Below are 27,819 nucleotides of genomic sequence, written 5' to 3'. Positions count from 1 at the left end.
AATGTTTTCGCAAGGCGGTGTCGTTTTTTGCAGGATTAAGTCTGTAACTTAGTGTTCGCTGGCTTGCTTTTTCCCCTAGGAAGTAAGTTGACCACCTCTTCTGGATTGCTAGAGTTGTGGACAAAGCAGATCCAAACGTGCATAGTAAACTAACTAATAGTGGTAGTTCAGCATCTAATTCTCGTTCTCCTGTTCCACAGAATGGCTCTGGGAATTACTCTCTTTTGACTGAGTTGCATGACTTGCAAGTCAACTGAAGACTCAGTGCATCCTTCCTTCAGCAGCTGCTTGTTTCATAGGTTGTAGCTTAGCAGTCACCACTCCTGAAGTAGAAAGGATGTTTTGGGAAAGTCTGTAAGTGGGAATATGAAGGGAGTCAGCATGTGGTGCTGGTTATTCAAAGGAAAGGAAGATAAAAGAATCATTCCAGGCAGCGTATGGCATATGGGCATTGTGTATGTCTTGGCTTTTCCCAACCATAGTGTTTGCACTTCTTCCTATGCTGTTCCCTCTGCCCATATCTGCTCTCCTCTTCCTGTCTGTTGAGAGCCTGTTAGAGTCATCCTTTGACTCCTGTCTTTTAAATCAATTTCTTCAGGAGTTCAGTAAAGCGCACACACACAGAAGTGATTGATAAGCCTTTAGTTGCAGAACTGCTTTTACTACCGCTGCACCCAAGAGACTGCAGTGTGGTTTGGGGCCAGCCCTGTTCTTGTTCAGACATCTCTTAACATGTCTGTCAGGTGTGCTTTCTTTCTTCTCCCTCCCTCCTGTTTTTCTTGATAGCTGTGTGAGATCATCTTTTACCACCACCCCCACCACCCTTATCCCTCCTCCCAACACCTAACATTACTGTGCAGACTTAGAGATTTTTCTCTGTTGTCTCGTCTTTGCAGGGAGCAAGAATTTTCTGCTGGGTGCAGCGCAGCTGCTAGCCCAACCTCTTGCCTCCTCTGCCTTCCGTACTGTTTTTATGGTCTGCTGTAGAAGTGGAGCAGTACAACTCAGTGGCTTAAGTGGCTGAGAGGAGCAGCATGGGGAATAGGCATGAAATGGCTTTAGGGTAGGATCAAAGTTTATTTTGCATAATGTGTTGCTGGGTTGGAGATGCCATGTCTTTTCCTGGTTTTAAGGAATGCTCCTGTCTTTCAGCAGCACCAAAGTGGGATGGTGTACCTCCTGCCCACTTGTAAGTTATGCTTAATCTTCATAGAGAAGTCACTCAGACATGATGTGATAGATCTATCCCTGTAGGACTTACAAAGTGTTATTCCTTGAACAACTTTGCAGACTTTGGGCCATGCAGTCCACTTGTCTGCATGTTGCCAGGAGTAAATCTTCGTTGTGGGGACTGCTGCCTAGCTGATGCTGGGGATTGTTCAGAGAGGACATCTCAGCACTTGCTTCTGCAAAGGGTAGGAAGGGTAAAACACTGTAAGGTTGCAAGGGGTGGTTGGTGCCAAATTCTGAACAGTTGAGGTGGGTGCCACCTTTGAAGGCTTCCAGATTGGCCAGAAGCAGCAGCATTGTGGTGCCCTGACTTACTTTGCTGAAAGATGAGAAGAAAGGTGCCTCGAGCAGGAAAGGTTTTTGGGCCATCCTTGTTATCTCATGCAACCCATCTTCATGGAGTGGGGAAGCCTGAAATAACTGCTATGTGGAAGTAATTGTCTCTACTGTTTAGGAAGCTGATGACTCCTGAGAGGCAGAAGGGATTGTGAAGTCCAGTGAGCTTCATGACGTTGTGGAGTTCCACCACATAATGTGAGTTAATGGGCCCAAACTGGCTTTAACAAGTAGAATTTCATGATCAATCCAAGTGCTGTATTTCAAACCTGGCTTAGTGAAAGGCCTGCAACTCCCTTGATGCGTGCTGAGAGACAAAGCAGGAAGAAAATCACAAAAGATTAGGCCCAGACCTTGAAGACTTGACCAAAAACAAAAGCCAGGATCCACTGTCTTGATAGAAAATAGCTAAATCTCTGAAAGATAGGTAATACTTTTTTCTGTAACTTGACAGCACATCAGACTGCGATGTTTAAACTGTGAAGCTCATGAAGCAGACCCAGCTGCAGCTCCGCTGGCTTCAGTGGAGTGATGATGATATATGACAGCTGATGATGTGGCCCTGTAAATCTAGTCACAGCAGATGGATGCCTTACAAACTAGAGTTCTTAATGTATCATTTGAAGATAAAAGCTGAAGCTTTCTTTCTAGGGGAGAAAATAAAAGCTTTTGGTGTCAGGTTGGAATAGGGTTCTCTGCCGGAATATTGTCTTCAGTGGAAAGAGAGGAGGATACAAATAAATTAGCGATTTGTGTCTAGATGGTGTGAATTGTGAACTTTTTCTTCATCTACTTCCTGGAATCTGTATTAAGGAAAGCATATCTCAGACTGAAGTGAGATGACTGAGGAAATGTAGCTCTATTTACAGAGATCCTCTCAGTCTTTAGCAATGGTTTCAGTTCCTCCCAAATAATGAATTTCAGCTTTCCTCAGTGCTGCCCACAGTGCTCTTTCAACCTCATAATCTGAAGCCTGACCTTCTTGTGTTCTTATCTTCTTCCCCTGTGGCCAGCCTTCTAGGACTATACAGGCTTTGACTCTTCTAAATACTCTTAGTGCTTCTTTTTGGTAGTCAGTGCTCCTTGTAATGTAGTCATCAGCTCAGCACTACTCCTCCCCCCCCCCCCCTTTTTTTTCCTCCCTCCTCTTTTCCTGCTCATTCTGATTCTTCCTCTTTTCCCCCTTTGTACTGCTTTAAAATATCTCTGTGACTGAGTGTCCATGACAGCCTTTGGCTCTCTGTGTGTACACTGGACTACTGCCTTGTCTGCCTCTGCTGTGAAATCCAGATTCTTTGAGTAGATATCTATAAGCTTGACAGTCTGAAGAACAAGCTGTTCTTGCTTCTGTTTTTCTGGAAGATTTTCTTTTACTTATCTAGCCACGGTTGTAGTGAGGTCAGCAGATGCTCAGATGCTTTCTGCTCCTTCCACAGTAGCACTTAACACTGCTTTCATCTGCTGGCACATCACCATGGCTCTGCTGGTCTCTGTCAGTGACACTGGCCAGAACATAAGCATTGCTTTAAGCTCCTGTCAGAACCTCCTAGGACAAACACCACTGTCTTTTATCTGATCTTATTCCAGATCTCACTTGATGTCAGATGCAAACCTTTCCTTGCTTTAGAAGATACCACTTCAAAATTTGACCAGATTGTGAAAGTGAGCTGTGGCACTGTCCCCTCTCCAGGTCCTTCTGCTCATACTGAAGTAACTTGCTGTCAGTTCTCTGCAGATTGGACTGGGAGGGTCATTTAGAGCAGTATCTGGGTTATAGCCCTGTATTTGGGGACTTGGGAGTTACATCCATAAGTGGTAAATCCACAGGCTGGCTTCCCTTTCACGGTAGAAGGCTATGAGCAGCCATACAGACAGCAGCCACCCTTTTGGAGCAAGCTGCTGGCCAGTAATGGTAGGAGCAGTGCCTGTCATGCAGTCAGCAATCTTACTTTAAAGGCCTTTTTCTATGCAGATATATTCACACAGAGTTTACCGCTCCTCTGATGTTAGCCACATGGCCTAGCTTCAGGGAGTACTCTGCAGAGCTTTTCATTATCTGTCTCCCAGCGTGTGTGTGTACACGTACGTTTCTGTTCCCAGGAGGAGCTTGATGGGGGCAGAGGTTCTTCACTATCCTTCTGATCTGGAGCTCCTCAAGGACTGGTAGAGAAGTTTCAAAGACTTATTCTGAAGCCAGGACAGATGGACAGCCAATTACTAGCTCACTATGATTGGGATTTTTGTTAATGATCCCTGAAGTGTTATTCCTTAAGTCCCTTACCTCCAAAGCAAAAGTAATGGCTTTATTTCTTCCCTGCTTTCCTCAGTAGCTCTTTTAGAGGTGGTGTCTGTATAGTCAGGTGATAACATCCATAAGATTGCTGGTTACTGTAAAGGCATACAGAAATGGTTGATGCAGAGCTATCGTACATATTTGACTTTATTTAACAGGCCTCTCTTGACTTGAAAAGAATCCTTTCCAAAGCCAAGTCTGCAAAATCAGACTTGGAGCAGGCTGTGCTTGGGCTTTTGGGCTAAGACAACATAGAGAGAAATGTCTACCTCTAAGGACCAATGTTTTCAACCTGCCCTATAACTTGTTGGTCCTGAATTGGTAGCCTTCTGCTATAAACTTGCACATAAACTGCATGAAATAATCCTGTACTCCTGGAATATTTATGGGATTTTTTTTTTTTTTTTTTAATTTTTGTCATCCCAGGAACTTCTCAGGAAGGGAGCAGGAGAACAATGAAGTGGGGACTTGATAATTATGGTAGTGATTTTGAGAGGGCTGGCTGAATTGACTTGGAATTGCCTGGAAACTTCTTGTTTAGCTAGAACTGAAAAAAAGAACCAGTTAATAGATTTGATATCCCACAGTCAAGAAAAGGTTAAGGTGAAAATAATTTTGTTAATATTAGTCTGTGGAACTGCTGGCAGCATTACTGCTATTTCACTAACCTGATGAATCCCAATCTAGACTCCCATGGGGAGAGGCTAAAAGCCATAGTCAGTGACCTGCAGGGACCAGCAGTGACTTCCTCCTAATTGCTCAGAGGCTGTCAAGGAGTAAGCACTTTTATCTGGCCACAAAAAACCACTGTCCTAACTGGAGAAAGATACAGCAGTGGGTTTGGCTTGCTGTAGCAATCCTGAGATGAAGCTAGGGTCGTGCCATGGCACAGCCTATGGCAGCCTGAGAAGATAGAGTCAGGGACTGATTGAATTAGCCACAAAAGGTAGACGGAAATGTGGACAAGAAGTCTGCCCAAATTCAAGCTTGGGTACAGCAGGTGTGTAAAGTTTTTCAGTCTGAGACCTGAACTTCTAGCGTGAGGCATGGAGATGCATGCTGGAATTGCTCATGGATAGAATCTGTCCTTCCAGCAAAACTACCAACAGGCTGGATGTGGTCCTCATAACTCATGTGTCTGTTTTTAGACCTTCTTCAGAACTGAACAGTACTGATACTTCTTTCCTGCTGCCTTTCAAGTGTTGTTTTCTATGCTGCTTTTCTACCCTTGGTGGTGGAAACGGAGCAAAGCTTTCACACTGAAAGTCTCTGCGGCCAGTGTGGAACATAAAGCTGAGGTGGGCCTTTCCTTCTCTTAGGTTGCCTCTTCACAAGCAGAATCACCAATAAAGTTCAGTTGAGGCAAAGTTGCTTTTTGAATTAAATCCAGATTGTCTTTAGGCCTGTTCTGTCTAGATCTGGAAACTATGAAATGTTCAGTACAGTGTGGCTGTCTTCCAGACAGCAGTGGGCCAAAGCAAATGAAAAGGTGTGATTGAAAATTGTGAAATGCATGTTCATATGTATGAACATGAAAATATGTATATTTCGTATATATATATATGAAAAATATTGCATTCTTTTTACAGGAAATTTTTTCAGATTGTTTACAAACCAGTGCTTTCCTTGCAAGCATTCTCTCTTCAACAAGCTTGAATGATCTCTGTGTTGTGTTAGGATTTGAAGACGCTGTGTACCAAAAAATGTGGATGCAGTCCCTGCCCCGAAGATATCTGTTGACAGAGACTAGGCAGAAAGGGTTGCTGCATGAGCAGAGTGAATCAGGCCAATAGCTGGCAAATTATTTGCTTCTCCAGGTGGTTCACCTATCAATGGACCTGTTTTTTATTGGTGTGTGGTTTTTTTTTTTTTCCTCAACCTTTTTGTGTGGTGTGGAGCCAGCTGCTGAAGTGCAGCTTGTATTAATACAATCAGCAGTAATCAAAAGGAGTTTGCTTATCAGCCTGGAGCATCCTGGACAACCTAGTCGCTTGTCAGGATGAAAGAGCGGAGGGTGGAGCTTAGTTAGGAAAGATCAGGTATGTCCATGGGAAGCTGGCAGCATTGGAGGGTTCAAACTGGGTCTGTTGGGTGGGTTTGGCAGAGGTGTGGTATCAGTACAAATTAGCCATCCATGAATAACCAGAATTGAAATCTGTTCTGTGTGTATTACAGCTCTGTAATGAGCCAATTACTGTTCTTGAGGGTCTCACTGCCCTTGCTCATGAGAGGTGTGATGACAGTCTGAGCAAGCGTGTTCATCTTTCCCAACACTGGGTAGGAATCTGGCTTTTGTTTGGGGGTAGGAGTGCTCATGAGAAGACCCACAGTGTGTCTACTTCCCCTCTCCTCATTCTGCAGTCATTAATTAGCTGAGAGTGGGACAGAGCTGTGGTCAGCCCTGGCTGGAGCATGTGGAAGCCACTCGTGCAGTGCTGCGGGATGTTAGGTATGTTCTCCTCACAGTGGCGGTCCCAGCTTTGCCAACATTATTTGACTCTCGGACTTGAAAACTGTAGTGACTCTGCCTACATTTGTATATGGTCAGGTTTGAGTTGCAAGTCTGAGGTACCTCTTAGTGAGCGAACATCCAGCTAACAGCTCATGATTTACCTGGAAGGACAGGGGACCTTTAAGAGTAATATAGCATGTCTAAAACTAGAACATCACAAAATCAAGTGCCCTAAAATAAAATGACAGCTCATAGCTTTGGTAAGCTGAAGTCTCTGCATTCCTGGCAGCTCAGTATCAGAATCTGTATAGCAGTTTGAGCCCTGACAGTGACATTGGGGAGTGCAATGGTGTGAGATAGCATACACGTTTCTGCACAGGTGTCCTCTGAGAGGACAGGACCATGTCTCTCCTCTGGTATCACTTCCTACCCTGAACAAGCATTAAGCAATGTTTTCCTGCATGTCCCATTCCTCTCACATTAGTTGCTGCTCACCTTCTGCAATGATTCTTCATCAACAAACTTTAGGTTGGTCTTCTAGATAAACATATGGGTTAATGACACACAAATTGGTGTAGTATTTCACGTGTTAGCTTTTAATTGGAAGTCCCCTCCCAAGTAAGTTTTCAAGTCGAACCGTAAACAGGAATTCCTCCTTTTTCTGCACCCCACTGACAGCATGTCTTCCTCTGATGGAAATTGATTAAAGGATGAGATCCGGCATATTTTTTACATTAGAGGTGCTGACAGGTTATAACACAGTCTGTAAATTTTAAAGCTAAAATCTCTTGGCTGTGTTGCTGGCAAAGAGTGACAGCGGATGGGACGGATGGAGCAGAGCAACAGCTTTCATGCTCCATTAGACATGTGAAGAGGGGAAAATAAAAATGTTGGAGGAGGGAAGAAGCCTTGATACAGTCTTCTTTCTTCTTTTTTTTTTTAAGTGGCCTTCCCTCTATAGCAATTGAGAGAAATTATCAGTATTGATCTTGTGTAAATTCATAGAAACAAAAGAACTTCTCCTCCCTCATTCTGAATCATTGTGCTCCACAGTGCAAGAAGTCTAAACTTTTCTTGCTGTGCTTGGCTGCCTTACCTTGCCCCTAGACTGTGAGGCTCGATGCAGAAGTTGTATTTGGAAGTGGTTTGTCAGGTGGTGGTGGCTGCTGCTGAGCTGGTGAAAACAGGCAGTAGGCAGCAGAGCTGGCAAAGCCCCCTGCGAGAGGAATTGTGGTTCAAAGTTTCAGCCCGTTTCAGTGGCAGCTTACTCATCTAAAGAGAACTTGCTGTGCAAACGTTCTGCCTACACCAAGTTCTCAAACTTTACAAGTTACTCCTATTGTAAATGCTTTAGCAAGATGGTCACTTACATCCATTTATCTCCATTCTAATGCGAGTGATTTCTTAAAATGGGTACTGTGAGAACGCTATTGTACAAGGGCAGGCTTTTTTTGAAGAGTCTGCAAATAATTGCGGTTGGTGATATGTGTGTGCTGACAGCTATAATATCTGCATGAGCAACTAATACAATCTGCAGTAACTGCAAATGCCAGTTAGGGACACTTTCTGTGTGCTGCCCTATGCACTGATACCTCAAAAATGGAAATCTTAAAGCAAATTTCAGAAAGCTGTTTCTTCATGAGAAGAAACGAACGCCCGTCTTGTAATGATGCTTTGTGTTTGCAGAGACACAGTTTCTGTCTGCTTAGAAAATAAAGATGTTTAAAGTTCCCTACTGAGTGGACAGCAGAGACCTAGTATTTTATTAAAAGAAAATTAGGTTCTTACGAGGCTTTTATCTTGTGGTTTTGGGGTTGCAGTGTTACAAACGTATACCACCTTTGTTTCTGCCTGTTAACCATTGGCAGCTGAGAGAGCATTGACTGTACACAGTGAAGGAGATAAAACCTGAGGACTGAAGCATCTTAGTCAAACTGTTGTACCTTATTTTAATGCTTACTTAAGGCATCTAAAAATTCCAGAGAAGAGGGGAGAGTTTGTGCTCACAGTTACTTTCTTCCATTTGGGCCCTTAAGGAAAGCATCCTAGAGACTTGCAATAATACATACAAATAAAAACGCTAGAAAAAAGGATGTTTTTGTAGTCTGTTGTGAGTTTTAAAACTTCTTAGGATGGGGAGAAGGTGACAAGGCATTTCTCCTGCTTTCTGAACCAATGTAGTAGAAGGGGATTGCATCCTCATTTTTTGCAAATCGCTTTAAAAATGTGCAGTTGTTGCATGTGATCCTTGCTGATACAAGTGTCCAGCTTTTCCCATTTATAAAGTGTTTCTGGTAATGAAAGCAGTTGGCATGCTCTGGAAATAATAAATCCTCTGAGGATAACAGATCTGTTAGAAGTAGACAGAGGAAAACCAGCTTAAGGACCTTGCTCAATTAATACACTTTCTCTCGACTGACTGCTTAGTGGTATTCTCATGGCTTCTTAGCTTTTGGTCTGACATTCATCCTAACGCTGCCATGCCGTAAGCGTGGCTCTGTGTGGGTCCCCTCACTGTCTGCTTCAAAGGTGAAGTTGATGCATCTCTGTTAGTGCTTCTTGAAAGTAAACTTTTAGCTGAAAATGTAAGCCACATAAGGAGTTTATTTGGAGTGAAGTGAGGAAGACTTCCTTAAGTGCACTGCCATGTGCCTTCAGCACTGCTCATCAGGCAGGTAGCAAAGGTGTAAATTGCGAGAGGTTATGTGGTACACGGATGTGTTGAGGGCCCTTAATTCCTCAGTTTATTCTTAGCTTTAGCTAGTGAATAGTTGTACATCTTGTACAGTATAAAGCATCTCATTTGACACATAAGCAGTCATCTTAATTATTCAGTGTCTCATTTATTGATACCTCCCTCAAAACTTAAGTTTGACCGGTACAGAATGAGTTTGGGTGGTTTTATTCTTCAGGTTTGGGGGGGGGGGGTTTCCCCCTTCTAACTAGCTTGCTCATATGTACCAAATTCTTGACTAACCTTCCTCAGGCTGTCAGAGTCACTCAGGCTGGCAGCTCCACGCCCTGTTCCTGTCTTTGCTGAGCTGCTCTGGTTACTGTCCCCATGGGTGCCCTGTGCCACCACGCCTGGATCCCGTTTATGAAGGCTTCCTTTGGCTGGCTCTTCCCCATATTTCTCCTGCTGCCCAGGCAGAGGGCAAAGTGGCAGCTGGTCTGGCATCACGCCGAATGCATCTTCAGCGTCTGAAACTCCCACTCTGCTGAACACCTTGCAGAGATCGGGCAAGGGCAATACAGGTATTCAAAAGAACACACTTGGTGTGATCCTAATAGTATTTTTCTTCAGCGATTGGGATAACTTTTAAAGATCTCTAATTTTCAGGCATATTACGTTGAAAATTACTTCTGAATTGAAAGTTTTAATGACTTGTGAATTGGCGATTCGCTGTTAGCCATACTTAACTAGAAGTACAGAGGCACAAACTTGTTTAAGCTGGTAAACATAGCTGCTGCCTCACCAATTGGTGACATTATTTCCTTCTGGATATTCCCTGTTGGCTTGCAAATCACTGCCAAGGTATATAGAGTGACTCACTTCTTGTAGCGCTTCCAAGATGGAAATTCTTAAGTCTAAGCTTGGAGGTGACAACAGTAATATTTTTTACTTACTTGTTAGGTTAGGGGTTGGGGTGAACCCAAAGGTGACACATCCATATCCAGTAACTCGCCAGCTAGCAACTCCCTTTTGTTTATCAAGTGGATTTTTGTGGGGCTGGCTCTCTGTTTGGGAAATTTACTTAGATGGTCCTGTAGTTTTCGGGAGGTTTTTAGGTTGCGCTTCTGCAGAAAGCTCCCATTGTGAAGGAGCTCGGGCTGACTCTGCATAATGTGACGAGTCTCCTACGCAGCATCCTCCCACAGCCTGTCAAACCGACAGCGCAATGCTGGCTCTGTGCGTAGCAGCGGTGAGAGCGCTGGGAGCTATTGACTAACATGAATATAAAGCTAGGAATCTCCTCCTCGCTTCCTGTGGGCCGTGTAACACAAGAGCAAGACTTTTTAATTAACACAACAATCTGAAGCGAGCGAAAGAGCAGAGCTCAGCTAAAACAGTTTCCCCAGCTGTTTGGGCAAGCAGGTGATGTGAAATCTGGCATGTTAGCTTTACATTGGCCTTTGACTGATCTGACACAAGAGGCATAAAACCAAACAGGACGGTGGTGCTTTCCCAGGAGAAATGTGTGTTACAAATGAGATTCTCCCTTCCATCGACTGGCTTTTTGGTACCTATCAAGTCTAGCTGGTCTTGAATGCCTCGCCACTCTTTCAGTATGCTTCAGATACTCTTAGGATCAAGATTTTCCAGATTTCTTTCTTTCCCAGACAAGGAGTTGATTCGTAGCCACAGCCTTTTTCTTTTTCCCCATTTTCTTTCTTAAACTTTCAGTACTGTATCTGTGTATTAGAAGTTGGAGACTAAGGGTTTGAGGTGTTTCCTTTCAACTAACCTATCGCATGACTTGCCATGGCCATAGGCCTGACTGGTGTGAAGTGAACTGATACAAAGGCAAGATGAGCTATCTTGTGTAGAGTTTTAGCACGGTGATCTGGATATTAAATTGCATCCACCCTGAAGGAAAAACTGGAGCTGAGCAGATAAATATGATCTGGATGGGTAAAGGGAAAAGAAGCCTGGAAAAAAATTTCCCACCTCTCTTTCCCCCACCCCTGCAGCTCCCTGGATTAATGTGGTGGTAGCTGCTAAGCCAAGGGCAGGTGTTGTTAACTTTGAAACCTGTTTAACCTGTCTCCTTGATGCTCTATCTGTCCCTCAGCATGGGAGGAAGCACTTGGATCTTTTCAGTTTCTGCAGGAGGTGCCTTGTGTTGATGCTGTGCCTCCGAGTACCGAACACAAAGGTTCTGCACTTCCGTTCTTGGCCACCTTTAAACAGCTCTGTCAGGCTTAACATAAGCACAAAGCAAATTTCTTTTTTAACCCTGAGAGTGAGTTGTTGGTTCTTAACGTTGATCTCTATGGTGCAGCTGCAAAACTTTGTGGAGTTGGTAGACTTCAAATAAGCTGTTTCCTTAGCTAGTGTGTTAATGAGTACATGTTAAAATACAGCACAACTTAGTGCTGAGTGTTTGTACCCCCCCCAAGAGCATCTTAGCAAGAAGACACATTGATCACATCAACCTGTGAGCCAGTGTTTTTGTTTTATGTAACTATTTGTCTTCACTTTTCATGTCCTTGGAACAGTTTTTTCTGAAGATAGAATGCATCATCAAATAAAAATTCTTGTTTTGGTCACCATTTGGCTCCTGTTGTGGGAATTTAGTATGGATTTAGTAATACTGCCTGATCTTATTATTAAAGATCTTGCCAATTCCTGATGCTGTCTAGCAATTTAAGAGAGTGAGGTGAGGAAAGACATGGAAAAGGAACACTGGGCTTTTGTCTAAAGAAAGCAGAAGTGGTTTGTTTGGGTTTGTTTTTTTTTTTAATTCATTCTCGTTTCATATGGAGGGGGTGAAGACATGAAGACATATGGGGACTGCTCACAGTAATACCCCAGGAGGGACTGAAAGTGGAGAAAGGTCTCGCAGCTAGAGGCAAGAAATAAGCAGTGAGCTGATGTTACTGGTAGCAGTTCAGTGTCTCTGGGCTGGGACGCAGCTTGTATTGAAGCTTGTCCGAGTCAGCTTAGCAAGCGCTTGCCTTTTGTATTGAAGGATGCTTCTGTTGAAAGCATTCTTGGAAACAAGCTATGCAGTGTAATGAAAATAAGTCCTAACGTACTGCATCTGTTCTTTCCTGCCTTTGAACCATGCAAATCCCTCCTCCTTCCTTTAAAGCTGCTGGGCTTTGCGTAACCTCTGATGTATTCTCCAGGTTTTTAGCTTAACCATTCTAATGGGAGCTTAGTCCCTCATGAACAGTAAATTTTTATTTTTAGCACTTCAGGATCCACAGATGAAAAGTGCTTTATGTAATTGGCCCTCTTGTGTGGGATGCTTTTCTTTCAGGTGACTTTTCTGGAACTTACGATGGTAGTAAATAGCCAGTGCACGCTAAGGAGTTGCACGGCTGTAGTCTGGCCACAACTTAAATTTTTTCAGGCACAGGAAAAGCCATGTCCCGGCATAGTCCGTGCACTTCACTCAGAGCAGGGATCAGGCTGTGAATACTGTATGTTCTTCCGGGTATATGTCTGCCCCTACACCCCAACAATGTCACTTAACAAGCAAATGTGGTAATGACTCAGTGTTATCTCCTGTGTAACAGGAAAACTGAGATCATGAGGGAATTCCCAGTGGCAGGAATACCGGGCGTACCCGAGCGTGGCACTGGGAACCTCCGCTCTGTTCATAGTGGCAGGAGATTGCTATTAGTGGAGACGAGAGCTGAACTTGAGCAGTGTCTGCGTTTAGCACCTCTGAGCAGCTGTGCCAGTCAAACTGTGACCAGCAGTGCCATCAGAGACATGCTGCTACTACTGTCAGAGCTATGCTTTAATTCAAAAAAACTTGTTTGGGTAGAAGCTGGAGGTCTGTACTGCAGTGTTTGGTATAACTTTGCTGGTGAAATACATGGGCTAACTTGTCCTCCCCAGGGGGCATATCGATGCTCGCAGCTGCCAACACTGATGTGCATTAAGGACACAAAATGCTTACATGAGCCCTGAATTAGATTTAGTATATAAAGAAAAAAATGTCTTACATTTGAGCCAGTAAATGTCAGGTTCACTTGCTGTGTGTCATGTTTTGTTCTTGGTATCATGGAACCTGATCTAATTCTTTCATTTCTGAATAATCACTTCCTGTCTGCCACTCCCTTGTTTGTATCATGTGCTCATAGGAAGAAACACTTTTTTAAAGGAAAAAGTACACCAGCCACTAGCTTACCACACTCGCATAATGATGGAGTATCTCAAAAATAGTTTGAAGAAGGAAGCCAGGTTTTTAAAGTGGTCTAAACATTGGCGGTGTATTTTGGGGTGTTTTGACTTGTTTGTTTTTTCAATCTTGCAGATAAGTGCTTGATATACTAGGAAAAGAGAAGCTTCACAGTCCAGTTAGTGGTCATCTGAGGGCTGGACCCCTCCAGTACACAGGTTCTGCTAATGTCTGCAGCTCTTGGAGAGTCCCCTCAGGTGCAAAGTTTACCCAGGCTGCAGCCTTTAATTCCTTTGTGTACACAATTGGGCATGGAGCCCTAGCCAGTCATGAAGAAAGGAATACAGCATTATAAAAATAATGTTGGGGAAATCACTTGGCCAATAACTCTATACAGGTGATCCTTCTGCCAGAATCGCCATGGTCCTTTAAGCTGCTTGTAAGTAAAACATGCAGTTTTTACTGACAGAGGAGGGATGGGAGTTAAGTACCTCTTGCTTTCTGGTGATGGCCAGGGAAGGATATTGCTAGCCTAACATTAAAAGTAACTGATGTATTTTGTTCTCAGCTGGAGAAGCCATGGTAGTTGTGTATTAGGCAAGGCTTTGTTTCTGTCTTTTGAGGAAGAGGGGTGGGGGCCTTGCTCTGACCCTCTTGCTCCATGCTGTTACGGCTGCTGAGGAAACAAGGTGGTAACATGTTTCTGTGGCCCAGGTAAGTGCTGCCATCGCAGCAGAGGTTATGGGTACCACGTGGCAATGTGCCATACGAGGGGGTGAAGACTGCAGGGATTATGATCAACTTCACATTGAGAACTTGTGAGATACAATTTAAGTCTTTAAATATCCACTGTTGTTGCTGCAAAAAAGGTGTATTGCGGAGCTTCTCCCTCCACTGAGATGACCAGCATGTGCTTGGCTCTGTAGGGGGGATGTGCATGGGGCAAATCCCAGATAGGCAGCCCTCCTCAGACTGACTTTTTTCAGCCCTTCCTTAGCCTGGGGGCACGGGCTGGGGGTACACCAGTAGCAGGGTTCAGTCAGGGGCAGCTGTGCATTAGGGATGGGGTCGGCATTTTGTTCCCCAAGCGGGGAGTTCTTCCCAGCCACTCTCTGTGGGCTAGGTCAGCTCTGCGCTGCCTGGCACAGGGCTGGGGCTCCGCAGGAGCGATTGAGTTCTCAGGAAAAGTAGCATTTGCTTGTGCCCTTGTGTTTATCAGGAAAAATCTTATTTTGCACTCTGCCGGCAGCTTTTACTACTTTGCGATCTGTCATCAGGAAAGGGCTTCCTGGCCTGCTTTGTTTATATCTAGAAGAAGCAATGATTTCCATTTGTGAAGTGAGCAGCCTTGTCCTCTGAAGGAGGAAGGGTGCCGGAGGGGCAACTTGGGGAAGTCAAGCATTACAGACGCAATTTGAATTGTGGCAGTTAGATTGGGATCTTGACCTTGCTTCTCCTCCACATTAGAAAACAGACCATGAAATAGATTTATATAAAACGTGCTTGCAACTCTTCTGCTTTGTACCAGCAGCGCTTTGAGGTTGCTCCTCCTTTCTCCCGGTGGGCCCTGGTTTTTGCTTCACTTCTTGGTGCTCGTTTTCCACCCCGTCGTTCCCACGTCGGAAGCATGGTGTTGCGTTGGCCATACTCCCTTGGTGCGGAAGATGACTGGCTCCGACTCGCTCCTGCCAGGGCTGGGTGCTGCTCCTTCTCCTCCCGCCTGCGGGCTTGCTTCTGCCCGCCCTGACCTGCTCCCTCCAGCCTGGGGAGCAGGGGACACGAAAACGCGTCCGCGCTGGGGCAGTGCCGCCTGTTCCTGTCCCACCAGGATGCGGGAGATAAACCGGGTGGGATTCCCACCGCTTCCCCCGTCCCACCAAGCCAGGAGGGCATCGCGGCGCATCTGGGAGGCCGCAGGTGGAGGCGAGAGCTTGCCGGGGCCGTGAGGCTCCGGGGCATCGGGGGCAGCGGCTGCGTGGGGCTGCTGAGAGAGGGTGCAGCTGTGCGGAGCCCTGCGCAGGGCTGGCCCGGGAGGGGTGTTTATCGTGTGACTAATCTGATTCCAGCCAGCAAAGTTTGGGAGGCTCCCAGAGGTCGCGACTTGAAAGACAAGTGTTGTAATTAATTTCTCATGCCACGCTTGTTTTGAAATCTTTTTAATTCCGTGATAAGAGGCAGAATCTGGACTTTGTTTACAATCCACCGGCTTGGAGGCAGGAACCAGAAAAGTGCTTTGTAAAGCACTGTAAATGTTTTTCTCTCCCTTCCCCCCATTGCAGGATGTATGTGGTATTATCACACCACAACAGTGAAGCTATAAAAACATGATTGCGTCCTTTTTTTTTTGAAGAGAGAAAATACATCCTAGAAGAATTTTAACTGCGTAAAACCACATCTTTCTTTGAGAAGATGTGGTAGCAACTTTTTAGAACAATCCAGGGTAAAGACCACTATTTATTTCTTTGAGACTTAAATCTTCATTAAATATTAATTTCTCCACAGTTTGGGGATTTCTTTTCTAGTTATTTTTACTGGGAACTTAGAAGTATAAGCGAAAAGGCGCTTCCTAGCTTGCCTGTCTGAACTAGCTTGGGATGAATAAGGTGTTACTCAGCAAAAGAATGCATGAGAAAGAATTACTTCAGAACAGAAAACAGTCTGTCTCGGTAGTACCCTTGTATCTCACAGATTTAATGTTTGCAACAACTCAATGTCCCCGTTGCCACCTTTGAATAAGCTACTAGTGCTCCCAGCTCTGGGATAACTTTTCCTTTCGAACAGAAAAACCACTTGCGTGCTACAGAAATGTGATTAGCAGTTACCTGAACACAGGATAATAGACAATTCTTGATCACCATCGGTTTTGCTTTTAGCTGGGAAGGGAGGATCACTTTGGATTGGAGAGGAGGAGAGCACCTGGCAGAGAAGGTGAGGGTACATGGTAGAAAGCAGCAGGAGGGAGTATGAAATACCAGGTTAGATTCAGTTTCCCTTGGGCGAGCCGCAAGCTGTGTTGGCTGGATAATACAGGTCCTGCGTTCCTGGTGTGGCTCACCTCTGCTAGCTGTTGAGCAGAGCCCTGAAATGGCCTTCGATGCTGATGAAGTTACTTCTGAAAGGAGGAAAAGGCTGTGTTTTAATATCAGGGTCTGCAGGATGATGGTTCTGATCAGGTTCAGTACTGCAGCTTTTCAAAACCTTTTCCTTTGACCTATGGCTATGTAAATACTCTAGTACAAATACACTACCTTTATTTTGTACAGCCTCGTGTGTTGCCTTTCCAAGCTTCATTTGCAGCTTCTTCTGAGACTACTATGAGACAAAAACTTTTGTTTCCTGTCAGAGGTATAAAATTTGTTTTCTGAATGAATATGATTCTGCGGTGAATTTTTTTTTGTTTTTTTCATTACTTGTGGTGTTTTTCCAAATATTGCAGCTGTGAAAAAGAGAATGGTATTCTCCTGAATTTCTTCTTTGGTTCAATCTGTCAACTCTGTTTATCTTTCTTACCTTCCACATTTTAGACTTGTGCAAAAAGTAACTATTTTTCTACTAGCAGTTGGGAAACAGTTATATTCGATACTCACAGAATACGCAATTAAATCCACGGCTTTTTTGTGTCACTAACAAGATTTTTACTGATCTGCAGTGCATAGTACGAGTTATTATAGTTTAGTCTCTCATTTCACTTTGTTTTGCTTTGTGTAACATGTACACATTTTCTTTTGGAAAGAAGATACTCTCTTTGTGCCTGTATGGGGAGCAAATGGTGCTCCCCTCAATTGCCTGATCTTCTGAGTGAATAGGAAAGTGTGTTTGTTGGAGGTCAAAAATTGAGTGGGTGAAATAAAATAATTAAAGGGTTGCTTTTTAATAACTTTAAACATTGAAGTTTATAATGATGACTTGCTGAAGAGATTGCATGTAATTATAGGTTGGAGACTGGTGGTTCTGGGTTTTGGGGGGTGATTTTTTTTCCTTCCCCCTCGCCCCCACCATCTTTGAATAGGATTGATAGCCCTCCCATTTTGATACCATCAGCTGAGTGAATACAATTTTTGATGGCTGCTGGGAGTTGTTGGGTGCATGGTGTTAGGCTTTATTTGTCAGGCTCTGACCTGCAGGAGAGCTGCTTACAGGTGATGCTATGACTCTCTGCATGTATCACCGACCCATTACTGGGTGTCTGCTCAGCGCTGACTGGCCGGGGAAACCATCTCACCAATAAAGCCTCCATAGCAGCACCTGCGACCTTGGGATGAACATAATAATGATTGGTGGCTGAGATGTGCAAGAGAAACACAACTTCCCCTAACTTCCCACTGACCCCCTGCAGGAAGAGGGAAATATTAACTAATACTTTAAAAAAATAAAAACAACAGTGAAGCCAGAGCTCAAACCCCACAATTTTCTAATGCTGCAATAACATAACCTTGGCATAATGTGGTTTGTGGAAGGAAACAAGGGGAAAGGGCTGTTTCTGTCATGTTTTAGAGTAGAAGAGGAGTCATATATGAAACTTAGAGGAAGAAGACACTGACAATCCTAGTAAATACAATCCTAGTAAACACCATCCACAACATCACCTGTAAAATTTGAAGTCCCATAGCTGGCTTTTGGGCTAGTTTGGAGAGCTGGGTTTGGATGTTTCTGAGGGCGAGGACAACTTCAGGAGGTACAGGCCTCGGTGCTTGCTTACATTTGGTAGCACCCTTCTCTAAAGACCTCCCTTGTTTCATGGAGCAAACTTGCAGGTCGAACAACAACTCCTGCTCCTTTGGAGCAGTGCAGCAAGTCAAAAGTAAAGAGCCTTCTGCTGAGAAGGGAAGAGATTCAGCAAGGGAACAGTGGCCTCTGATGACAGGCAGTGAGAAGTGCACAGGCCACACCAGCAGCGCAGGCTAAATTCCCAAGGGGTTGTCTCCATCCTCAAGGCAAGCGGCCTAAAAAAGTTTCTTATGCATGTCCGACACCGTAAAGAGAGCCTGAGCCTAATGCAATTATACTTTTGCTTGCTGTAACACGCTAAACCAAGGAACAAAATAACGTTCACTTTCTTCAAAAAGGGTAGGATGTTTTACGTTTATAAACATGTTGGGAGTAGAGAGACACATTTGTGTTTCTCAGATTTTAGTTCTAACCTACTAATGAACACTTCCGAAGTAGGAATGCAAATTTATCTTTTTAATACTGAATCACTATAGAAGGAACGTTGCCTTTTGCAAAACTGCAGTTTACTACATTTAGTAGGGGCTAGACTGGAGTAGGATGGTGTTCTCAAATCTTCTTTCTAGTGCAGTTACTTGGTGAAATTTGTTTTCAAAAATATGTCATTGAGTTTACAGTTTACAAACAAGTTTTTAGAAAGCTTTCGTTTAGAAACTAAAGGATTGAGATTAAGGATATCAAGGATAATGTGCTCTCTTGTTAATTTGAATTTGTCCCTTTTGATCTTGTTTGTGCTTCAAAAGCCCTGTTGAATGTCATAGATAAACTGTAACGTTTAGGTAGTCTTCTAAACGTTGATGAGATTGTGTCCAGTTCCTTGTGATACAGTGATATGAAGGGGGAGAGAGGAGTGAGAGTGTGTGTGTCTGTGCACGTGTGGGATATATTACTTGACTTTTGATGGAACAGCAGCTACAACTACTTTACCTACTATGTATTTTTCAGATTGGTTCACCCAGAGGTTGCTGGCAGCAGCAATAGCTGGATTTTTTTAATATTCCTGTAACACACTGAATGCAATGTTAGCATTCAGATAACCTTATTTTTCCCCCCATTAAATACTCCTTGATGAGTGATATTGGCACTGGACCTCCCCCCAAGCCATAGTTCACTTCATATCTGTTTCCTCTTTAAATCCCTTTGCATGTGGTCAGCCTTACAGGTCACAAATGAGAGACTGCCAGCTTATTTGTTGTCTGATTGCTTTCACAAATGCTTCTGGTTTTGATCTTTCTGAGAAAATAGACACTGAATGCAACTTGTGTCAAACACAGACAGTGTTTTGTAGCTGGGACACAGAAAGGTAGAAGGGTTAAACATGACACGTTCCCTTGAAATGGTTTTGTGACTGCTGCTAATTTGAATGCTCAGTAATAGAGATTTGTTGGATGGAGGGGTTACCCTTCACTATTAATGACTCATTGGCCTCCTTCCCAAGCTGCCTGAAGTGCTGCTCTCCCTAGTGGAAGTAATTTGGTCTTTGAAGTACTTTCCAGACCTGTCAACTAATGTTCCACAGTTCCCAGAGGAAATAATAAGCCATGAGTGCATGTACACTGAAAACGTAGAGTCTGAAATGAACTGTTCCTATAGGAGCCTGGCAGTCTGCTTCTCTGTGGAATTCAGCTTGTTTATACAATCTTATCTGGCTAAGCTTTGGTATTTCATCTGGCAGGCAGTTCCTATGAAAAGCAGCTGTCCAAGCAGTGGGAGTGGTGCTCCTGGTGGTTTTTTCAGAAGGTCTGTAATTTCTTGTTTCATGTAAATTAAAGAAATACAATACTCTTTTGGCTACAACCAGATGCTTTAAGCAGTTTTCTTTCCCTTATAAATAGCCCTTTAAGTATGCTTTGCTGCTATGTACTGTATGACTTAATGATAGGATTCATGATGCCCACCAGGAAGGTATAATGTATTCTGTAAAGTCACAGGTTGACTACAGGATTGTTAGAAGAGTACCTCGAAGGTGTTGCCATCTATAACTTTCCAGATATATTTAAAAAAAAATATTCTGATAGTAAAACATCCATGCTTGGAAGTGAAAACCTACTTTAATGGGTTTTACTGTTGCTGGATAGGTGGAGGTAGATCCACCAGTTTTAAAAAAAACAACAAAAACCAAACCCAGACTCACCACCACCACTGTTGTCAAGAAAGTGAGCACAGGTATATCTGTGTGTGAAGAGATCTGTAGCATATATCTTCTCTAACAGGAAGGTCCTCATGGGTAAGTAGGTAGTGACAACTCTATTAAAAAAAAAAAAAAAAGCACATATTAACAGAAAGGAGGCAGCCAAAATACTTAAGGTTTTATGTAACTCATTGCCAGATAACAAAATGTTTCTTAAAATGTACCAAAAACTGAAGCTTTCTGGGAAAAGAGTTGCAATAATATTCGGTGCCTACAGAAGAGTTTGAGGTATTTTTTTGCATAGCTTTGGGTTGCAGTTTCAGGTAGGAGAGAACTGGAAAGTTGAGGAGTCCTTCTCCAACTATGGTAAATGTTCTTCTTCACCTCTTTTTACAGGAACAGTATTTTCAGTAGGAAGCAAATTATGGGCACAAGTAAAATTCAGGTCCAAGCCTTCCAAAGTTTAGTGGTTATCCAGGATTAGCAGTCCAGTTCATAGTACGTCTTTGTCTGAAAGCACTAACTCTTGTACATGAAAATGCTGCATGTAATCTGCCCCATTCTAAGAAATGGGGGTCATATTCAGCACCTAAAAGACTAATTCTCCCTCTGTCACCTGCATGTAACATTTCACTCCAGCCTCATTCAAGACATAGGAAAACATGACACCCTGTAAAATACGAGGCTTTAAGCACTGTTCAGATGTGCCACTTGATGGCACTTCTCCTGCCAGTATGCATGCAGATTTCTGTAAACTTTTTGCTCTGCAAAAGGAGAATTTGATATTGCAACAAATGAAACAGGAAAAATGAGCTCTGTCTGGTTCCATATGATATATACTGGTCTTCACTGAGACCTGGCATCAAGCACAGTCTGTTTCATTAGCTGAAGTGGCATTTCTGCTTGAAATCCTATATGGTGAGAAACTCAAAACCTAACAAGAAGTTGCTGACCTTCATTAAAAGTGTGTCATTGTAAATTATGCAATGATACAGTTTTCATTTCAGTCTGACACATGCCACCTGAGCAGTTTATTACTGGAAATAGGTAATACACCACTGTGTGACCACCCTGTAGTTGATAAAAGTGAGTGATGTTGGCTGACTTCTCCCAGTTCCCTCATGAGGAAGGAAATTTTTTTTTCCATTGTGCTAGGGATTGATGACTTTCTGCTGCCACAGCACCAGCTGATGTTAAACTTCAGTAGAGAAACTTTGCTTTATTCCTGCAGCAAGAGTAGTGGCTCTAAATAGCATCAGGGGGTAGCTGTTTTGTTCTGTGTTTTTTTTTTTTATTTTTACTTTTTTTCATTCTAAGGTGATGTCCCAAGTGAGTGTAACTGCTAGTGAGCAGGTCATCTTCAATACAAGTAACGTAATAATCCCTGTATTGTCAAGGAACGTGTATTCTGTACTTGAACTTTTTCTAGAAAATAGAGTTAATCGGTATTTTTTTCTTAAAAGATCTCCAAATTAGCTCTCATTTCTCCAACCTATAATATGTTTTAACAGTTTTACCTGTTAAAATTGGGACTTCATCTTTCTCCTACATAATCCTTTTTAGGGTCAGAGTTGGAAACTAATGCCTGGCACTTTTAAAAAAAAAAATCCAGTCATCAACAGGACATAGACTTCATTTTTTTTAATGTGCTCCAGCCCTGAAATACGAAATCCAAGAATGGTCAGTGGTCCAACACTGAAAGTAGTCTATATCAGTTGTAATGTAATCCATGCTTCTGCCTGGTTCATGTTTGGAGGAAAAAGATAGCATTTTTGTGGTAAGCTGGGCTTTTTGTTATTAAAGGAGGTGGTTGTTTTGAAGCTGCTCAGAGGTTAGGAATGCTGGCAATCATCTGGGGAGGCAGATTAGTGAGCTGTGCACAGGTGAGGAGGTCACAGGCACAAAACAACCACTTTTGTGCCATTGCCCTGGTGGTGGTTCAGCCAAAGGAAGCTGCTTCAGAAATGACCTATGTGTGTCAGGAGGACCATCATACTTCTGTGACATTACTACTTTATCACAAACTTGCGTGTTGTGAAGAGTTAACTCTCTGGGCTGTTAATTTAAGGGGAGGAAAACAGTGTTGTCAGATCTTCCCAGGTGAATTATTTGGTAAAGCTTTTGCAAGTCTGCCTTAAAGTAATTCAGTATTAATATACTAACATAGAGAGAAAGGGAGAGAACAGTTACCTGGCTGCTTTCAGGGAAGAGATGGATAACTAGGGCATGTGTTTCATTTTACCTGCAGTGCAATGAACTGCACTCACCAACCTAATTATCTGAGTATTTAAGGGATCCAGCTTTTGCTTTGAGTTTGGTTTGCCACTACTGCAAGAGACAGTCTTCAACGTATAAACCCATGTGTAACTTTAATTGCCATCTTAAACTGAAATTTTGGGATAAAGGTTGTCTTGGGCTTTAAGATACAGTGCTCCTATTCTACAGTGCTATTTTTCAAGTGAGGAAGAATTTCGATTCTAAACCTGAATCCCCAAGTTGTTTTTATAGGACTGTCACAGAAATTTATCAGTGAATTGTGAGGGTGAGCAGGGCGCAGTGTTTGAGACTGTGGTGATGAAAGACATCTCTTGTGGGGCCCATACTTTACAGGGAAAAAATATTTGTCGCCAACCTTCAAAATCATCCATCAAAACTTAAAGACTAGGTGAATGTAGATGGTGATCCTGTTGATGAAAGAAAAAGGATAATAGCTGGCTTTGGCTGCCACAGGTGGCTTGTGCATTCAAAAGAGTAGACACTGCACTGACTCTGTTCACCAGGTGGACTTGAGAAGGTGCCATCTCCACACAGTCTGTGAATACACTTCCAGGAACCAGCTGGGAGCTTCTCGTTTTTGGGTGATTTTAAGGACTTCCAGTCTTGTGCCTCACCAGTCTAAATAACACAGTAGGGCCTGTGCGGTTGGTATGGCTCTGAAGGGCCTGGGAGGAGTGAGAAGAGGCAAGTGTGAAGTTAAACATGACAAACTTGTCCAAGGAGTATCTTTATTTCACAGAAGCTTTTCCTTCAGGATGACTTTCTAGATGCCTCGTGATGCCCTCAGTGTTAGCATATCCAGTGTAAATAAGTTACAGGAGAACGCAGAAATAGTCTTTCTGAAGTCTTCAAATGTTTTTTTTTTCCAGCCCAAAGGACTATGTAGGATCATAGAATAATTTAGGCTGGAAGGGACCTCTGGAGGCCAGCTAAACCAACACCCTGCTCCAAGCAGGCTCAGTTAGATCAGTTTGCTGCTTAGCACTTTTTTTTAGTGTCTTTGAGTTGTCTAACTTAATGTCACTTAATTGAAGCCTGTCAATAATATGCCTTGAAAGCTGACTTGAAAATGAGACCTTGCAAGAAATAAAAAATGTAATTATAAGTTTGTTTTTACTAATACTTTTTTTTTTTCCAACCTTTATCAGGTAGAGGCATTGTCTTACTTTCTCAAACATTACTATGCAAGGTTAATTTGTTGGAGAGAAGATTTTCTTAGTGGCAGTTCTATAATTGTACTTTTGTGTTTTACTGATCATCTTCAGTGGCAGAATAAACTGAAAGTCTGTTAGTTTATCTGGAAAGTGTTAGCATGCTTAAACTCCCGGTGAAAAAATTTTCCAGCTAGTGCATGCTTCATGTTTAAAATATGCACAGTATTTTTAATGTGAAATGCAGTGACTCATCTTGTACACTAACAACTTCATGACTAAGTATTTGTTATGCAAAGCACAATGTGAGCTTCTTATATGGAATAACTTGTCCTATTACTTGACTGATTTAAAGTTGATCACTTTGCACATGCCCTTGAGATACTACTACAGAGAGCGTGACATACTTAAATAATTCCTTAAAGAGCAGACCCTAGAAAGGCTGCTTTTCTGTGGATCTTCCTCTCAAGGGCAAGAGTGCGTGTGTGAGTCTGTGTCTGTTCTGTGATCCTTTTTTAGCACTTCTTATTGCTGTCAAATTCAGCTGAAATGAAGTAAAATATTCCAAAGAGAGAAGTGCTGTACTGAGAGATGCATAGTAACATAAATCCCTTACTAAAAAAGGCTAGGCTAAAAACATATATCCAACTACTCTCTCATGCCCTGCTTTCATGTTTGTACTTAAGGTCTGCTATCAGTTAAGGCTGTGTATTGGATATTAAAATACTCCCTGATTCAGCCTTTTAGGTTAGGAATGTGTATACACTCCTTGCCCACTCAAGATGTATGTGTAAAATTACAATCCAGCTCTGCAAATACAGTCTCACATCTAAGATGGTGTATCAGGCCTGCAGCTACAAGTAATTGCACAGCTGACAACAGGAGTTGAGAATCAGAAGTCTTTTTCCCTCAAAATATGGAAGAAATACTGGTAGTCATTGAAAAGAACTCATTCGTTCTGAATGATGTGCTGATGGACATAAAATGAAACAAAGGTTAGAGTAAGTGGAAGAATTCATTTGATTTTTTTTTTTTTTTCCATACGATGAGGAGTGTGGCTTCACTGAACCAGATTTAAGAGGAAAATGCCCTGTAGATGGAATTATTCTCTGTTTGGTTGATACATTGGTACTGTTTCTCTTTCAGATGAAGTGGACTACAGTAATTTTGGGACCAACACACTATCGAGGAAGAAGAAGGCCCTGGTGACACTCCGCAATGACAACCTCCGCCGGCGTCCTCACATTAACATTAGCATGCCTCATGATTTTAGACCAGTGTCTTCCATAATCGATGTGGACATTCTTCCTGAAACACACAGGAGGGTGAGGCTGTATCGACATGGGTGTGAGAAACCCTTAGGATTTTACATTCGCGACGGCACCAGCGTAAGGGTTACTCCTCATGGACTCGAAAAAGTACCCGGTATCTTCATCTCTCGTATGGTTCCTGGAGGCTTAGCAGAAAGCACAGGCTTGCTGGCTGTGAATGATGAAGTCCTGGAAGTTAATGGCATTGAAGTAGCAGGAAAGACTCTCGACCAAGTCACAGATATGATGATTGCCAACAGCCATAATCTTATTATCACGGTCAAGCCAGCAAACCAGAGGAACAATATTATTCGAAGCAGTAGGATGTCTGGTAGCTCTGGCCAGTCTACAGACAGCACTGCGAGTCACCATAGCTTGCCTACATCCCACGTGCTGCAGAACTTCCACCCTGATGAAATGGAGAGTGATGAAGAGGCTGACATTGTCATCGAGGGTGGTCTGGAGCCACAGCACATTCCTAAACTGCACAGCCTTACTTCCAGTAGCCTCTCTCGAATCAACGGCAGCAGCCTTAGCCACAGACTTCAAAGGGACCTGGTGCTCAACAACAACTCTGGCCGAGAAAGCAACGGCAACATCCACAAATTACTCAGTTCCTTAAAAACTGATCCCCGACACAGTCTGGTTATCCCCAGAGGAGGTATCGAGGAGGATGGAACAGTCATTACACTTTAGTAGCAATTCCTGCAACTCTCCTTTCAGTCTTAAGTGCCAATTGGGACAATTGACTCTTGCAACATGTTATGCACAAAACGGAGAGCTGATATTTTCATAGACCTCACGGGTGCAGAAAATTGTTGCTTTCTAGGAAATGTGACATCTGGAGTTAGACATAAAACTGTCATGCACTGCAAAATTTGTCAAGAGAAAGCCAGAGTGTAAAACCTGGTTTATGTCCCAGCCCTAAAGTGAGAACACAGATTTGTTTTAGTTGGTATAAATCTAAGTAGTCTTGTAGGCTACCAATGGCAGTGCTACATACTTGGGTTTGAATGCATGGGTGGATGTATTTATACATGCATGTATATGAATTAGATTTTAATAGTAACAGATATGTCTATTTGAAGTGGAATCTGGTTTTCTTCTAATACCAGTTTAAAGAGAGTGCTTCTTAATAGCCATCCGATCTTCTACTGTTACATAAAGACCTTCCACTAACTTGTTTACACCATATTTGCAAACTTATGTCTAATCCAGACAAGCTCTATAAAAGTAGCAGTTTCCTACTCTGGTAACAACGTTAGGGAGATGCTGCAAATGCATTTTCCAAATGAAACTCTCATCTATATAGATGTTTTTAAAAGCCTAAGGAGGCGGTGTTGGTGTTATTGCTGTGAGATCACCACCACCTGCTGGTCAGAGGCAGGCCTGTCTGCAGCATAGGCGTGTGCTGCGTGGGGAAAGAAAAACATGACAATAAGGGCTTAAAACTAGGTTCAGCACCGTTATGTGTAAATGTATTCCTTTTCGATATTTATTAGATAATACCTCTTTTTTCCCATCATCTCTGTTTTTTCAGTATCATGGTTCATGTGAATTTTAGGGATGCAAGCGGGAAGGCAACAAAAGTGGAGGAGTGTGCTAGGACTGTCCCCTTCACCTCAGAGCTGACACGAGTCCTTGCTGTACCTTTGCGGCAACCTAAATCCGCAAGGTCTTTCCTTACAAAAGGTTGGCTGATTGCTGTACAGAGGAGGGATGCTGACTGACTGCCAAACCTAACTTAGAATAGTTCTGTTATTTTTGGACTCTTCTAGTAATAAAGCTTAATGTCTACACAGGATTTCTAGAAACTTAAAATATACTGGATGTTTGCTATGGTCAGACATCTTTACTGGATGCTGGCTAGTGGGTAACCAGTGACTGTTGAGTCGATAACTGTCTGCTTCTGAAAATGCCATGAATTTATGAAAGTGGTCTAAAGTATTTTGTTATATCTTGATCAGTGTAAGGAACAAAAATTATAAATGTTTTACAATGTATTTTTCTACTTTTAGCTTGTGTCATTTTCTTTTTAACTTTGTAGTACATTAAAGCTTTTTTATATGGTGGAATAGACATTTCTTAAATATTGTATGGATATGAAAATTCAGAAGTCTTGGTTTGAAAAAAATTACATTCCATTCTGGAATCTGTAATGGCTGGACAAAGGATGTGCGGACTAATTCATTGTCGCTAATTTAGAATACCTGTGGAACAACCAGTCTTCTGCTCATTGTTAAATAAGTTTGGGACATTGAACTTAGTTTGTTTCTTTTAGATTTGCTTTAAAAGTTTATTTTAAAATTCTTTCACTTACTCTAATTAAACCTCTTCTAGGCATCACAGCAGTTATAGAGCTGTACTTATTTTTCCCAGCACAGTAAGAATGGAACATTGATCCTGTTCATCTTAAAACTGTGTTTGTACTTTACCAAAGGTTTTCATTTTTTTAAAAAATCTGATTACTGGTGCAGTAAAAAAAAAAAAAAAAAAAGGAATAGCTGGATATGCTTCAGTCAATCAGACCATGTCCATGAAAATTTTGTTACACCTTCAATAAGACTACTTTTATGAATAAGTGGATTTGCCTAGCTGAAGTTACTCATTTTACCTTAACTGATGAAAATGTGACCTGTCTGCAATAAAATGTGCACTGTCTTACTTCTACGCTCTATCCTTTCCCCTGTCCTCAAGCACAGCTTGCTGTGGGACTCTCTCCCCTCCCTGTGGAAACAAGATACCCGATTTTGATGACTCTTCAAATACATAACCATTTTAATAGTGCTTTTCTCAGTCCCATTCCGCCGCTTGCTCTTACTGAGACCAACTTTCATCCCGTCGTGTTTTTTCCCAGTACTGCTTCTACTGGCTGGTGCTGCCACCCTGATTCCTGTGGGAATCGAGCAGTTTGCTACGCTCCTCATGGCACGGCTTCCTTCAGCCCTCGTCCCTTTGAGGCCCTGGGGCAGTCTTTTTAGGACGAACTCATTTCCCCGTTCAGCCGTTTACCGCCGGCACCCCCCCGTGCGGAAACGCGGCCGAGCCGTTGGG

At 42.8% G+C, this 27,819-nt stretch overlaps 1 protein-coding gene across 1 annotated transcript in view; it reads left to right on the top strand.

The window, feature by feature from the left end:
* PARD6G (par-6 family cell polarity regulator gamma) overlaps nucleotides 1–27,435 on the top strand; it is a 68,326-nt gene extending 40,891 nt beyond the window's left edge. The window contains exon 3 of the mRNA XM_052788505.1: nucleotides 24,602–27,435. Coding sequence (XP_052644465.1) covers nucleotides 24,602–25,461 — 860 coding nt within the window. The 3' untranslated portion in view covers nucleotides 25,462–27,435. The remainder of the gene's footprint in view (nucleotides 1–24,601) is intronic.
* Nucleotides 27,436–27,819: the final 384 nt, after the last annotated feature.

This window comes from Harpia harpyja, chromosome 5, assembly GCF_026419915.1.
Source record: "Harpia harpyja isolate bHarHar1 chromosome 5, bHarHar1 primary haplotype, whole genome shotgun sequence".
In the NCBI taxonomy this organism is placed as follows: domain Eukaryota; kingdom Metazoa; phylum Chordata; class Aves; order Accipitriformes; family Accipitridae; genus Harpia; species Harpia harpyja.
This window is presented reverse-complemented; position numbering and strand designations above follow the sequence as displayed.